At 40.6% G+C, this 16,142-nt stretch overlaps 1 protein-coding gene and 1 long non-coding RNA gene across 25 annotated transcripts in view; one reads left to right on the top strand and one right to left on the bottom strand.

Moving 5' to 3' along the window:
- Nucleotides 1-13,776, top strand: part of LOC117598542 (uncharacterized) — a 37,128-nt gene extending 23,352 nt beyond the window's left edge. Inside the window, exons 3-4 of the long non-coding RNA XR_004579178.2 lie at nt 3,987-4,092; nt 13,472-13,776. This is a non-coding gene — a long non-coding RNA (uncharacterized LOC117598542). The remainder of the gene's footprint in view (nt 1-3,986; nt 4,093-13,471) is intronic.
- Nucleotides 6,482-16,142, bottom strand: part of tcf7l2 (transcription factor 7 like 2) — a 75,933-nt gene continuing 66,272 nt past the window's right edge. For 2 of the 24 annotated variants that reach the window (XM_034309311.2, XM_034309316.2), the window contains 7 exons: nt 14,324-14,464; nt 14,031-14,190; nt 13,784-13,891; nt 12,704-12,767; nt 11,894-11,944; nt 10,776-10,848; nt 6,482-7,275 (listed from right to left, as the gene is read on the bottom strand). In XM_034309311.2, coding sequence (XP_034165202.2) covers nt 6,828-7,275; nt 10,776-10,848; nt 11,894-11,944; nt 12,704-12,767; nt 13,784-13,891; nt 14,031-14,190; nt 14,324-14,464 — 1,045 coding nt within the window. In that variant the 3' untranslated portion in view covers nt 6,482-6,827. Of the gene's footprint in view, nt 7,276-9,616; nt 9,643-10,164; nt 10,849-11,893; nt 11,945-12,703; nt 12,768-13,783; nt 13,892-14,030; nt 14,191-14,323; nt 14,465-16,142 lie in introns of those variants that run through there. The other 22 variants (XR_004579176.2, XM_034309318.2, XM_034309312.2 and 19 more) reach the window with 22 other exon arrangements.

Raw genomic sequence — 16,142 nt, 5'->3', positions numbered from 1 at the left:
AATATCATCTTATGTATTTTGTATATACATATATGTGTGTATATGTGTGTATATATATATATATATATATATATATGTGTGTGTGTGTGTGTGTGTGTGTGTATATATGTGTGTATATATATATATATATATATATATATATATATATATATATATATATATATATATATGTGTGTGTATATATGTGTATGTGTATATATATATATATATATATATATATATATACATGTGGATGTTACTGTGACATTCATGTGGCATTCATGTGGATGTTACTGTGACACGTACCACCTACCTAAACATTGTTGCAGACCAAGTACTCCCCTACATGGCAACAGTATTCCCTAATGGCAGTGGCTTCTTTTGGCAGGATAATGCACATTGCCATTCTGCAAAAATTGTTCAGGAATGGTTTGAGGAACATGACATCAAGAGTTCAAGGTGTTGGCTTGGCCTCCAGATTCTCCAGATTCCCCAGATCTCAATCCAGTAGAGCATCTGGGAGATGTGCTGGACAAACAAGTCCGATCCATGGTGGTCCCACCTCACAACTTACAGGAGTTAAAGGATCTGCTGCTAATGTCTTTGTGCCAGATACCACAGCACACCTTCAGAGGTCTTGTGGAGTCCATGCCTCGAGCTGTTTTGGTGGCATATGGTGGACCTACACAATATTAGGCAGGTGGTTTTAATGTTATGGCTTATACAGTCAGATCCATAAGTATTTGGACAGTGATGCAATTTTCGTAATTTTGTCTCTGTACACCACCACAATGGATATGAAATGAAGCAATCAAGATGTGATTGAAATGTAGACTTTCAGCTTTAATTCAAGGGGTTTAACAAAAATATTGCATTAATTGTTTAGGAATTATAGCCATTTTCACAGGCTCAAAAGTAACTGGAAAAACTAACATAATAATAAATATTGGAATTTTGATCATAAAAATTGTGAATCCTGAATTTTGAAAGATTTATTTTAAATTTTGATCCTCAAGTCAAAGTTTATACAACATTTCAACTTAGATTTTTTTTATACTTTTAATTAACACTTTTGTGTAAAACCTAAATTCATATATTCACTCATTTTCAGCTTTATCATAGGCAGGGTTGTGGTGGATCTTGGGAACACTGGGTACAAGGCGCGACACAACCTGGATGGTGTATCATGCACCCACTGAAACAAATAGAATAGCCCAGCCACGTACAGGCATGTTTTTGGAAACATGTTTTTGGTAGGAGGAAACCAGAGGATCTGGAAGTGACCCATGTGGACACGGGGAGAAGATGAAGTAACTGTGCTTGGGATCGAACCCTGGAGCATGTATATTTAGTGGAATGTAACTAACATCTTTGTAACATTTACTCAAATCAGATATAACCTTGTAATTCCAGGATCTCATGTATTAGAGCATCTGAAGAAAGAAAAAGAAAAAGTATTTCTTGTGTCGTTTGTGTGTGGGGGAGTTGTGTGTGGGTGTTGAACAGACTCTTGTTAAATGGCAATGTCTACTGCGTTTGCTCTTTCCTTTCATCCGTGAATGAAAGTTAGAGTGGTCAGGATGCTGCAGATGTGATGATCTTAAAGATGACAGGAAGTCTGACTGCATCACTACAATCTCCCATGCCAACAGCACACTGTTACGCTAACACACAGCAGTTTTTCCCAGTCCAACAGAGGTCTCCGTTAAAAGAACCTAGTTCATTGTCATAGTAACTAATCAGCTTCATCTGTAGCTCATCTGCTCTCTGTTTAAAAGCTAGTCTCTCTGTGAAATCTTGCCTATCACTTAGTAAATCTGGATTGTGTTTTAAAGCACTTTAAATGTATCTGCTGTGTTTAGAATCTGTTTTTTTGTGTGTGTATTTTGTCTTTAAATTACCCCTGATTTTTGTTTGCCTGAAGTATTTGCGACTGACTGCAGAACACTCAATTGGACATTTAATTGTTTTTGGATGTAAATTGTTTGCATTTGACTTTGTTTGCTTCTTGTACACAATAAAACCGCATGAATCCTCACAGCCCTGATTAGCCTTTTTTTGTTATTTGTCTCATATGTACACTCTTAGAACATTTCTTAGAGGTTTCTTCAGTTTGTCCCTAAGGGGACCCCGTAAAGGTCTTTTGTAGAACCCTACAACTGATTTTGCTTTCACAAAAAGTTCGAAGTGAAGACCCTTTAGAAAGCTGGAGCTGTTATCAAAAAAAAAAAAAAACGTTGAGAAACTTTTTTGATTGAAAAATATATTTTTGGGAGTTGGGAGGAAATTGGGGAACCCTGGAAGAACAGACAAAACTCTACAGACATTAACAAGAGCTTAGATTAAACAATAAAGCTGAAATAATTAGTGTACAGGCAGTCATTAACTGCTTTATTTGCAGAAGATTTTATCACCAATTACTGACCTCCAGGTTAAATTAGTTTTAGGATTTACTATCCATTATTAATGATCATTAAATATTTTAGATCTTCTTTAACACTGACCTGTTAGGGTTAATTTTAGAACTAGGGAACTAGTTAAATTGTTTTAATCACAATTCAATGGCATCAGAGTTGAGAACTTGACAGTGTTGGTAGCTGTGAGGTAGGTATCTATAGGTAGTCTGGTTCTTTTGTTGATGAAGGTCATTCTCAATTTCTAGTTCGAAGGCGATATCAGAGGAGCCCAAACCCTCAATCATGTCTTTTGTCAGTCAGTGGCTGGGTTCATTGGATCATGAATCTGGGATCGTGGGTCTTCAGAATCCCAGCTCAGATCTTCTTGAATAGCTTAATTTGGAGTTCTTGAGTTCCTGATGTATAAAACCTACTTCATATATAATGAAGGTTTCATTCATATATAATGAAGGTGGTTTATCAAACAAGAGATGTAGGAATAAATTTATTTTATCAGAACAAAAACAGCAAGATAGCAACGAGTTAGACCTCTCAGTATCAGTAAAGCCAGCAAGTCTAAACATTTGCACCACCTCACCCACCCCACCACCACCTCCACACACACTCGATGGATTCAGATTTATACATCACTTGGCTACAATGGAATACTAAAATGGTTGGAAATACCCATGAAATGCTAAATGGAAAATAACATCAAATGGGAAATTGATAGTCCACTCAAGGTCGAGTGAGAATCTTAATAGGCTGTGCAGTGCAATGAAAAGGCGGCCATTCTTGAAGAGAAAAAAATGGACAGTGACAAAAAACACAATCTAAAAGCATGAGCCCCAGCATCATGCATTCCTGAATCCTTCTTTATCAGCCTTGAAGAGTGTTTATTCACATAGAGACGTATGAAGTGTGAATGATGCGTCTTTCATATACCGAAAAATAGAACACACTTCACACAGAGTGAATAACAGCATGATAGGGAAAATGTTCTAGGCTTTATTGCAGCGTGAAGATGAAGAATAAGAGCAGTGAGGTTTGGATGGATGAAGAATGCTGAATCGATCACATGAACCTTAAATGCTTTTGACTAATTTCTACCTGTAAAATGACCAAATGAAACCTCCTGCTGAGAACATTCTCATTTTAATGGTCAGAACAGAATGCACAGAACAAATCCTTACCTTGTTTCATTTATTTAATGTATTGCAAGCCTTTGAGGGTTTAGGCTGCAGACAAAAAGCTTTGTTAACACTGAAAGAGACCAAGAGGAACACTTTATTTAGGACTGAGTAAAGCCCTTGACCTTCCACAGAAAGGGAGATGAGATATTGACAGTTTGGCTGTTGTGAATGCAGCAGTTTCTGTCTAAAAGTCTTCCTTATTTGCGTGTACAGTTGACGTCTTTGAATACAACAAAACATTTTTTTTTTTTGCATTATTTGTACGAAAAACAATAGTTTTTTTCTTCAACATGACACATTGCATCTGCCTGTCTGACTGATATGTGGAGCAAAAGCTTTGCAGAGGCAATAAACAGTGCTGTTCTGAATCAATTGCTACTTCATGATGTTTGTTTACTTCTGTGTCTCCTCTTTTCAGAAGAAAGACAGGCACAGAGCTCGCGGACATCTTTGTCCTTATTGATTTGTTCCTGTGAGGCCGACGTTCAGCATTCAGGAGAAAATCTGAGCAAGCTTATACACAGGTCAGTTTGTAGCTGTACATCAACAATGAAACACTTCTGTTAGGATAAATGGGAAATTAAACTAAATATGATTTTTGAGAAAGGTTTACTGTTAAACTATCTCTTCTGACCATCTTTTAAAAGAACGTTATTCTGTTCTTTGACGTTTTTTTTTTTTACAAAGTGTATTAAAGAAAAGAAATCTTGAGGCCACAGGAGCAAAGATAAGATAAAAGAAGACAAACACCACGTCAGCCTGGGTCAGATGAGATTCAGCATGTTACAACTTAACCTACGCAATTGCGGGGCACAAATTAAAAGCATTGTTTTTCCATGAATGAGTGCATTTGAAAATCATTTAGCCTAAGCAGGGAAGTGAAAATCAACAACAAAAAGTTAAACAGGTCTTTAGAGAGAAATTAAGACAGAACACAAAATAAACTCTTAGATCAGCTGGCTGAGTAGTACAATAAATTCAGAAGTGAATAACTGATTTCTTCCCCATAGATTCAGCCAGAAAAATGAAATATCTACTGAGTCCCACTCAAAATGGAACCAGATGCAGACAGTAGTGTGTGACGACAGAAGATTTATGTGACCCCCCAGAGAGGCCTAACTGTTTTCAGGTGGATTTGACTCAGCTTGGAAATCATTAATCATTCTTTACCTAACAACATTTATCATACGTGGGCTGCTTATAGTTTAGCTGCTGCAGCCACAAAATTAGGTAAATGCTAGGTTTGGGATGCTGCACTGTCCAAGCCTGTATGAGGAACATGAAGGCCAGAGGCAGAGGGGTAAGAGAAAGCAAGGCAACAAGCTAATCTGCACATACTAAGTCGCTTTTATTAATACAGAACTGCATGCTACAGAGACTGTACAGCATAAACATTTATTCATTACAAAAAACATGGTCTGGGAACCATTTCAAATAACTAAAAAAAAAAAAAGAAAAAAAAAAAGAAAAGAAAAGAAAGCAAACAAAAATAAAAGCTAAGAGCATAAAATAGAACAGGAACATCACAGCCGTTAAGGAAACATTCAAACTATTCATCATTAGCATCTTAATAAACCAGAGAAGAGATTGACGGCTTACAGTCGCATCATGTCAACTACAATGGCACCGAATGGATGATTCTCTTGTAGCTTTTTTACAGCTTCTTGCAACATCAACATGCCTATTTTTTCTATCTACCTATATGTAGTAGTGTACTTAAAAGTGGCAGTTTGTGTATTTTTTGTGTTATTTAATAGTTTTTTTATGAACCTCCTAATATACATCATTTGGCCCTTGAGGGTTTATACAGTATGATGATGTCCGTCTTTTATTAAGTTTAAATTTTAATATTTGACAATCTGCTACCAAACACATTTGTTATAGCAACATTTATACTACATACATAGCAATCTATGTAACGTCACAGCAAAGTATGGTTGAGGAAAAAAAAAAAGAAAAAACAAAACAAAAAAACAAACAAAAAAAAAAACTTAAAAAAACAAACAAACAAAAATAAAACTGACAAACCTACAGCATTGTAAGAGGGGGAGTGAAAATTAGCACAATTTCGGCACAGAAAATCTGTACACAATTCTACAGTCCAGTGGAGATCAACTTGCAATTAAAAAAGGATGGGCTTTAGATGATGAAAACCAATTACTAAAGACACGGTATTCACTATCCCTGTTTCAAGTTTTCTTTTTCTCCTATTGAAAAATGGCTTATAGATATGTTTTTAGAAATTAAGTTGTGCATACATCTGCTTTGGAGAATCTACACTGTGGTGGTGAAACTCTGGTCTTCAGCAAAAGAAACATGTTAAAACAAAACAATTCAACTTCAAAACCTCCTTGTAAAAATGGATCATTTATATATATATATAAGTTGCTTACATTTAAAAAAAAGAATATTTGTACAATGTATTAAGAAAAAGAAAATATTTCGAAAAGGGACAACATACAGGATACAACAAGCAATCTCTAAAGCAATAAATACTACTGGTCCTAGCGTTGTGACATTTTGTATTATATACCACAATCCCCCACCCTCCCACCCTTAAAACAGTCCCCCAAACATTCCTCCAACAGAGTCTACCCACCCCAACCCAACTCCACCGCCCTCCCACGGTAAACAATGACAAAAAAAATAAAATAGACAACGCAATGGAACAATGCATATTAACACAGTAACCCCCCAAATATTTCTGTACATTTAAACAAGAACAAGTAACATCACAATTAAAGTTGTTCCTCAGCTGGAGAAGTGTGTCTCCACGGTCCTCGTGCCCTCCATGTTTTGAACAGGTGTAAAATGATTGGTTCGCAAGCTCGTATTTAATACAAATAATGAAGAAGAACCAACTTTAAGAAAAGGGCTCACTGAATCCTCACCTAGACTACTTTTATATCTGTCTTTTAACAAGTCTATGTCAATTTACATAACAGGTATTCTTTTTTTTCTGTTGTACAGTAAAAAAAAAAAAAAAAAAAAAAAAAGGAAAAAGTCTTACATTTTGGCAGACTTATATAGCTATATTCTACAACTCATTTTACTTTATCATCAATATTATTATTATAATAGTTCCATTTATTTTAGATAATGACAGGTCAAATATTGACCAATGAACTTTGATAAAAGAATTAACTAATTTCCAAAGCCATATGTGACAGAAAAATGAAACAAAAAAAGAGGAAAAGAACATAAGTGTCAGCAGACAGAAGGGAGGAGTTGAAAGCTGGTAAATCGGAGTTAGTTTAGCCTAGTCTATTGACTTGGTTACGAGCGAAAGCGGTTGCGTTGGGGCAGAGCTGGGCAACAGAGAATGGGAATGACACGCCGATGCAGGCTGGGAGGAGGCGGAGCCTGAGGGGCGAGACGATGACACGTCTGAAGGGTCCAAGGAGCCATTGTGGGCGGGGCCGGGGGTTTTGCCTGCCCCTGAGTTGTCCAGCAGAGCTAAGGGCGGAGGCGGGGCCATGGACAGGTGGTGGTGTTGGTGGTGTGAGGATGAGACCAGGGGGCCCGGTTTCATAGTCAGTGAAAGAGGTTGCATTTGTTCAGTCTGTGGTTTGGACTCTTTCGAGGGCGGAGAATTGGGGACCATGGAGGGGGAGGATGGGGGCGACTCTAGTAAGCTTCCATCCGAAGAGGGAGGACTGACACAGCTGCCTTCACCTTGAATGTAGCGAATGCACTTCTTTTTTCTCCTGCAAACAAAGAGCAGGCTTGTTTAACTCCTACGTAATCTCGGCATTGCTTTCCAACATGTCAGCAGGCTTATAAGAAAGCTTTAGCATCCACTTAAATGCACATCCTACATTACACAGTTCTGCACACGTATATCAAGTCTGGTGGTATTCAGTCAGTATGCTGATTTCAGCACGACTGAACTAAGCTCAATCATTCTCAGATATATTCAGATTGGACATCTAATTGGATGCTATTGCTTTCTGAGAATGCCAAAACAAACAGATGAGCAGCTGAGCACTGGCTCTCTGCCACTGACTTCCTCTCACCTTCCATCCAATATCATACATGCAAAGAAGACAGACATGGAGGAGAAGGATCTACAGAAATACAGATGCCAGATGAGGAGACAGTGAGATAGATGGGGAAAGTGATGACAAGGAGCACTAGGATGAGGAATTTGGAAGAAAAACTACCTCCGAGGTTCAGAGGGACACAGCCAAAGAGGTGAACACTACATCTCTCTTTGTTTTCTCTTACTAGGATAACAGAACGAGCTTGAAACAAAGAACTCCACCCCAGCGCGGCAAACCGCACGGGACTCCATCCGGTTTACACATCAGCTTGAATTATTACACTCCTCTTTTTCCCTTCCTTTTTTCATGTCTCTTTACTGCTTTTTTCTGCATGTTCCTTGGGGGGAGTTCAGATGGAGAGGTAAGAGGTTAGAGGAGATGCGCTACTCTCAGCCTGCCCCTAAGACATGTGTGTGAGTGTTGTGCACAGAGGTCGCGCCGCCATGTTTGCATTTCTGCTCGGGTCAGGACCCTCCCTCGTCTGCTACGCCTACGGCCAGCCATTCCAGCCAGCCACACGGGCAAACACAGCAGCACCAAGCCAGTACGCCGAGAGGGGTGCGAGAGGAAGAGAGAGCAAGAGATATTGAGTGAGTGTGTGAGCAAGTGATAAATAGAGAGAGAAAGAGAGAGAGAGATTTCCAATGTCTCCTAGGTGCTTGGATGCATACCCAGTTTTGAATCAGGAGGAAAGAAAGAGAGAGTAACCAGAGAGAGATGGAAAGAGAGCTCAAACCCTCAGTGTACCTTGCCCTAGCGTGACCTGACCCCATACCCCTGCCAAAAAGGGAAAAAAGCAAAAAACAAAAATCTGATGCCTCAAGGCCACGTTAAGCTATTCAGCTTCCTACAGGTTTGTAAGACAGGGACAGAAAAACAAACAGTGAACATGAGAACATGAGAACATGAGAACAGAAAGATAGGGGGAGCTATGGAGTAAGGAAAGATGTGAATTTAGTTGTAACTTTTTCCTTTTTTTATCGTCAGTGTAAGTCCTGTTGAAATCCAGGTGAGGATTGTTTCTTAAGTTATACCCCTGCCTGGTCTTATGCAAGTATAGGTTTGAGACAAAAGTAAGAGAAAGAGAGCCAGAGGGACAAGGACAAGGGTACAGACTGTCTGGGAGACGCATTTAAGATGAGAAGAAAGGGACGAGACAAGACAGAAATGGATAGAGTTGAAGAAAGAGGCAGACATTTGATCCAGACGCATACCCTGTATGGCTAAAGGACATGCACAACATGCATTTATTTGTAGAGAGCTCTGAGGAAGCACATTAAAAAGTGTGTCACTATTAGGACAGAAATGAACAAAGAAGCACAGTAAAGAGTACTTAAGAGTGTGTGTCTTCAGGGGCAGAGATGGGTGAATGAATGAATGAAATGAAAGGATAGACTCGATTACAGTGTATTACATTTCATGAAATTTTGATAGTAGCAGTATAGTTTCCTGTGAACTGAAACATACTTTGCTGTTCTCTGGACACACTCCAGAGTGCTGCGTTGTGCTAACTGCCTGTCAAAAGGCTGCAAATAAGCTAATATCCATTTTTAAGAGCGCTATTGATTCTAAGTATCTCCCCTTGTTCCTTATTGATTTCTGCATCTCTGGGGGAATTAGTGCGGATGCATCTTTCAGGAAACCGAGCCTAGTGGGGTCTTTTAACCTCCCAGCTCCCTGAATAAAGGGCACAATTACCAGTGCTTCTCCCAAAGCAGCCAACCACCCAGACACCTAGGGTGCTTTGTAGGGACACTACTCCATTCTAGTCTCCCTATCTAGGCTGCTTAATCTGAGTGTGAATGAGTTCATCAAATGAATGAGTCATAAGTAAGGATTAAAGTTGGACTTAAAGATTTAACAGGATGAAAGTTTGCTACAAACAGCACAGGGAAGTGTAACAACAGAACAGGACAAATATCTGGCATTCGCAGTGAAGGCAGGAGATGGAGGAAACACAAGTGAGACACAGAGAAGGGTATTACTTAGCAGAAACAAATACCTACCATCAACATATTTCCAATTCAAAGACTGCTTGTGTTAGAACAGAAAGACAAGAGGTTGGGACTGAGTAAAGGGTTATCAGAGAGGTGGTTGGGGGGGGAGGGGTTGTTGAGGAGGGAGGACAAGAGGCTACATCACAACAAAGTTTATACAGAAGGTTGATCAAGACTGTTCTGATGGCAGAGATATACCATAGGGCAGAAAATGGACAAAATGGTAAATAGTGGGTTTACAATGATCATTTCTGTTGTAGAAAGTAATGTCAAATATAGACTATAAACGATGCGTGATTATAATCACAGACAGACATATAGCTCCAGAAAGTTCCACTTTCTGCCCCAGGAGTTCAGCTGCTCTATTACAGCACATCTCAGTCAGAGAGAGTGAGAGATACCCAAAATTAAGCAGTTTGCCAAACATATAACAGATTGAAGAGACTAGAAGAAGGAAAACAAACAGTAAAAGTGGTGAGAAGAAGAAATCAATCTTCATCTTTTCATAATCATCATTATGATATACATCCTTCCCAAAAGTGCCTCTCGGAGTATACCTGCAGGGTTTGCACCATAAACTGAGTTGGTCAAGCCCGAACAAGGCACGGCACTTCTTAGGGGTATTTGCATCTGTTAGCCAAAAAGGTAGACAAAAACACACAAGGAAAACAAAAAATGGACACGTCATTTGGACAAACAAGACATGTAGCTAGAGCATAGGTTTCAGCCGGGGAAACTGGCACTGCACTTCCCCAACACTTACCAGCAGTTTCCAATCCTAACCCTTCTCAGCCACGTCCCCTTTTCAGTCATAACTTTCAATATATTTCACAATTTATCTACTCAGATCATACGGTTTAGGTTTAATTAATATACACATACACTACGCCAATCTGTGACAAAAAAGTCTGCTTGCATTTTAAAAGCACTCACTCATTCAGGTGCACCCACACAAACAAGCAGTCATACACCATTACGTCTGTTGGCATGACCCAGCTTCACAGTGGCAAAAGCAGCTGATTGGTAGCATAAGGGGTGGCGTGTAGAGAGAGAGAGGTAGAGAGAGGTAGAGGCTTGCGAGAAGCAGACACAAGGAGGAGTTGCCAGTGTAAGAGTTTCCCAGCTGTCACCTGCTCTAGCGTACCTGCCAGCACACCAGATACACACCTGCAGGGGCCACACCAGTTATTCTGCTGATCGAGCCCAAAGCGTGCGCGACACTTCTTAGGGGCACTCAGGTCTGAGCCGATGAAGGGAGGAGAAGCCAGCAGAGGGAAGGAGAAATGACCACAAAGTGAAGAGAGGGAGGGAAATAAAAGGGAAACCGATGAATCTAAATCACTCCAAGTCACAGCATTATATTACTGTTTATTCCCAAAGATATTCCCAGATTCAAATTATTGCTTTAAACTGTGCAGTATTGTTTTTACAGACTTGCTTATTCATGTTAGTTTTCAGACATTAGTTAAAAAAAGTAAGAGTATGAGTAGGAAAATGAGAGTAAAAGAATAATATGTAGACAGAAATAAGAATAAGAGCAAAGCAACAGAAACTTGTAAATAAGAAATGCTTGTTTGTTAATAGCATGTGATGCAGCAAATATGATTACATGTCTGCTGCAGGCCTGTTCTCTGTTTTAATGTGAAGGACATGAGGGGACAGAGAGGCAAAATGTTGATTAGTTGCAGCCAGTGAAACATTACACAGCCAGAGTGTGCAGGTTGCTGGGAGCTTGGGCCTGCGTTCATCGGTCTCTCACAGCCAGTGTGTGGAGATGTGAAGATGAAGGCAGGCCACAACAGATCATGCTGAGGAGCAGGCAGCCGCATGGGCAAACTATTGAAGCCAGCAGATTAAGGAGGTTTACCCTGATAACGTCTCTGGTTATTCTCAGCATTTAATTTTCTTTGATTAAAAGTCTTTATTTATTTTTATAAATATACTGCAACTTGTGTTTGTCAAATGGAAACGCTTTAACATTACTGGATTCTTAACATAGAAGCATCTTTAGGAGATATTTTATTACAAGCAAAGTGAAGTATGGAAAACTGAAGATAAAGATAAAAGCAAAATTAAAGTGAGCGGAAGAGCAAAACAAAAGCGATTTGTTCTTGACAAAGAACTGAAGGATACAGAGCAATAAGAATATGGAAAGATGTAGCTAGTATTATTCATGAATAAATACAATATACTGCACACACAGATGGATAACTAAATAAATAATAAACTAGAAGAGGGGGAAGAAAAGCAAGTTAGTAATTTAAGACTCAAAATGACATTAGCACCTGTAATCGGAGGGAGTGAAAGGCAAGGATTTGGAAAATATTCTCTGTGTTCTGGAAGAAAAAGAACAGATAGAGAGGTCTTCAAAAAGGGTTCCATGTTGGAAAAAAAGACCGCAAATATATCATTACTCGCATTTCTCCTTCACATCTCACAATATAGATCAAGAATCAGAATCATAAGAGCATTATAAAGAAGAATGTCAAATGAAGAAAATCAAAGAACTAGCAAACCTCCTTAATTTAAAGAGATGGGCGATTTTTCATTCATCCTCTTATTTATTTTAATGATTATGTATCAGTTTGAGGCATGCAGCAGGCACAGCTCAAAGTTAAACACACACAGGATAAACATAAAGCACAGGCCAGTGGCATGACACACACACACACACACACACACACACACACACACACACACACACTCACATACACATATGGCAGCATGGTCAGGGTTGGCACAGGAGCAGCACTCATTCAGCAGCATGATTAAAACATACATACAAACACACACACACACACACACACACACTCTATGCTAAACGCTGGAGAGGGGGCTGTGCTAGGAGGGACGACGTGCTGGGGTGTAGGATTCATGCATATTCAATGTTATTAGTGCTCGACATGGGGCTGGGGTGGGGGATAACAAGCAGTCTAACGTGTAAATATTGCATTGGGTAGCATAACTATATACAAGATGAGGCAGGCAAAAAAGGGATGAAGAGAAAAAAAAGCTGGACTTTTATCTTTGAGATGTCACCCTTGTGACAGATGATGGATCTGCTCTAATATGAGACATAATTGCATCTCACTTACCATTGCCATCTGCCTGCTGCTTTTCCCTTTTTCTCTTCTTCTTTTTCCCCTGTTGGTTAGCAGCCAAAAAAAAGAAATAGACAGGAACCTTAGTTATTATATTGCAAGAAAAGGCCAAGACACAAACTGAACAAGAGAGGCGTGATTTTACTCATTCATTTATTCATGCACGAGCCTGAAGGAGTGGAATGCCACTGTGGGCCATAGCACAACTTTCCCTTTCTCTCTCGTCCTTCTCGCTTTTCTCTGTGTTTATTCCTTTGTTTTTGAGCTACTCCTTTATTTTCCGTGTGTTGTGAAATAATTTAGGGCTCTTGAGATTTCTTTGAAAGAGTCAGATTACTTGGGGGAGAAAGAGGATGAGAGCGCTCTTCTTAACTGCTCATATGTTGATTCACCTCCTCGTGGCTTTAGCTGAATGTGCAACTGTCCACTGACCAGGTCAAGGATGAACCTGAGCATGTATTTATTAATTATCTTGTTCAGAGGCTGAATTTTATTAAACTAAAGCAGCTCTTGTTTAATTCTTTTCCTTTGCTCTGGCTGCGAGGCGTCAGACAGCAGTGGGAGTGACAGATTGGGCGGAGTACGATTTGTCGGGCATGTGGGAGCAGCGCTGCACTCTGTCTGGGCCTTAAAACGGTGTGGTCATCCCCCATTGCTGCTGTCTCAGCTGTGGAGAGACATTCTCTTTCATCAGATCTGTGAGCCATTTAGGCCCTGCGGTTATTTAATTACTCTGATCTGAGCTCGTCTTTCTTTTTTTAGGTGAACCACTGGAATACTAATGAAAGCAGCCGAGAGTGAACGAGAACATGGCCGAGTACATGTACAGCAGAGGAGAAGCTATGCTGTAGAGCGGATGCTCAGGGATGCATCATAGGCCTGACCTCGAACCACTCAGAGCGAGCTGAACCCACATGGCCTGAGCTTCTAATGCTATGAAGAAGTAATCTACTAGATTCCTGTATTTTGGATGTATACATGGCTGAATATGTGCAGGTTGCAGGATAATGGAAGCCCCATAAACACCCTCCAACCTAAATGTGTGAGAGGAAGCCTGAAAAATTAAAAACATACATAGTTGTCTCGTGCTGACCAGCCGGGGTAGAGCTGCATGTGTAGCTGTCGTTCTTTCCTGGCCAACTCGTAGTATTTGGCCTGCTCCTCTCGAGACAGGGCATGCCACTGATGAAATACAAAAATAAAGAGATAAATGTTAAAACATTGAGTTCATTTTTCATTCTTAAACCTTTACGACAGTTAAGAGTGCTCGCGTGTGTATGTGTGTGTGTGTGTGTGTGTGTGTGTGTCCTGGCGCCCTCACCCTTCGGCCCAGGATTTGATTGATAGCTGCGCTCTCTTTCAGCGTGCATTCTGCCACTACTTTGGCCCTCATCTCCTTCATGTACAACATGAATGCGTTCAGAGGCTTCTTTATGTGCGGCTTCTTCTTTTCATCCTCCTTTTTCTGGTCCTGATGTTTCCTGTTGGATTGAAATAGATGTTTGTGGGGAAAGGGATGAGTGTTGGCATTGATGGCAGTTTGAATTGAAAATGGGTCCAATATTTAAAAAAGCTGTGTGTATGTTTGTGTGTGTGTGTTGCTTTTGAACTCACGAGCTGTTGAGCGTGCTGATGTCGCTGTGGGAGGACTCCTGTTTGACGTTGGGCGTGACTATGGCAGGGTGCGGGATGCCCGTGGTGTGCAAACTGTGGTGTGGGGGCACCATGTGGGGAGGGAATCTGGAGGAGAGAAGACTGTGTAAATCGTCAGAGTGGACACGGGTGAAATGGGGGCAGATACACACACATGCACAGTACATTTATGCACAATGTCATTTAGTAGCCTATGAATTCAGGGAAGACTGCAGATGACAAATGATCTCACTAGGTATTTTAAGATTTTATGCTTTGTTTAGCATTTTTTTGCATTGGCACACTGTCCACTTGACTGATTCTGAATATTCTTTTCTTTTGTTCAGACCTAGTGGGGTCTCCTTCTCCTCCCTCCTTCCAATTCTCCATAAAATTAATAAAACTGGTTTCCCATGACTGTAGGGATTGAAGAGATTATCTTTAATAGGTTCACAAAGATACATCACATCAGCCTCTCTAAACACAAAGTAATTAGCCTGGAGAAAGCCTATATAAACCGCTGTGTAGAAAGCAAGCGAAGATTTGTGTATGTATGAGTGTGAGCTGTGCAAATCCTTACACATATCTGAGAATAAGAGAGGAAGATGATGAAAAAAAAAGAGCAGGAATATTTTTAAAAAAACAGCTCATTATCTGGCTGAGTCTGGCTTCATAGCTTGGAGCCAGAATATAATGATGAGCATAAACTCACAAGGAACAACTAGTTTCTGTTAGAGGCGCTCTCTGGGGACGGTGTTTACCCAAGTCTCTCCTCCTCTCCTCCCGTCATCGCTGACACGTCTGCGTTTGCGCCGTGTCACATGCCTGCCTCTGCTGAAGGCGACCTGTACTATAGCGATGACTCCGCCATCATTAGAACCCCCTACTCCACCCATTCTCCTGCATACTTGTTAAAATTTCCTCTGTTCCACCACCCAATTTTCCCCCTTCTCTGCTTCTTAGTGTCCCATCAGTCCCTGAATGCCCCCTCCCACCAGTGCTGTTTCCGCTGCAAGGCCCAGGTTATGGTTTAAACATGACGGCCATGTCTTTGAAGCGGAGGGCATCATCCAGCTCATCAGCACAGAGCTGAGACTGCCACCAATTTAACCCTACTACTGAGAAAGAGAGAGAGAGAGAGAGAGAGAGAGAGAGAGAAAGGGGAGAGCAAAAAAGAGAGGGAAAGAGAGAGACAGAGACAAAGTGATTATATATATATATATATATATATATATATATTGAGAGAGAGAGAGAAAGATAAAGAGAGAGGGAAAGTGAGACAGGGAAAGAAAGTGAGAGAGAAAGAGAAAAGAAAAAGAGAGAGAGAGAGTGTGTGTGTGTGTGTGTGTGTGTGTGTGAGAGAGAGAGAGAGAGAGAGTGAGCGAGAAAGGGAGAGAGGGCCCCTGCAGGCTGCAACGTCTCAATCTTCTCCCTCACCAGCCGCGTGTCAGCGAGAGTCATTTAATTGCCGATTGGAGCTGCGGCCCCCGTGTCTGTTTAATGTATAATGACCCCGCTGGTGTACTCTTTCTCTCCCTCTAGAAAAAGAACGGATGGGAGCGTAGGTGCAGATGGAGGAACATATCAAAGGGCAAGCGCAGACAGGGGGCCTTGCACTTCCTCCTCCTGCCACTCGGGATGGGTGATGGACCTGCACAGTCTTCACCCCATTATCAAAATAATGTAGCTCATTTGCCAGATCCAAGTCCACTCTGCTCAAATGTATTTTTCAGGAGGTCGCTGTGGTACCTGGCTGCAGCGAGGACTGCTCCATGAGCGCTGTATGCTAAAATGCAGACTA

This window comes from Pangasianodon hypophthalmus, chromosome 12, assembly GCF_027358585.1.
Source record: "Pangasianodon hypophthalmus isolate fPanHyp1 chromosome 12, fPanHyp1.pri, whole genome shotgun sequence".
In the NCBI taxonomy this organism is placed as follows: domain Eukaryota; kingdom Metazoa; phylum Chordata; class Actinopteri; order Siluriformes; family Pangasiidae; genus Pangasianodon; species Pangasianodon hypophthalmus.
The sequence above is the reverse complement of the archived record's forward strand: the minus strand, read 5'-3'. Positions and strand labels throughout refer to the sequence as shown.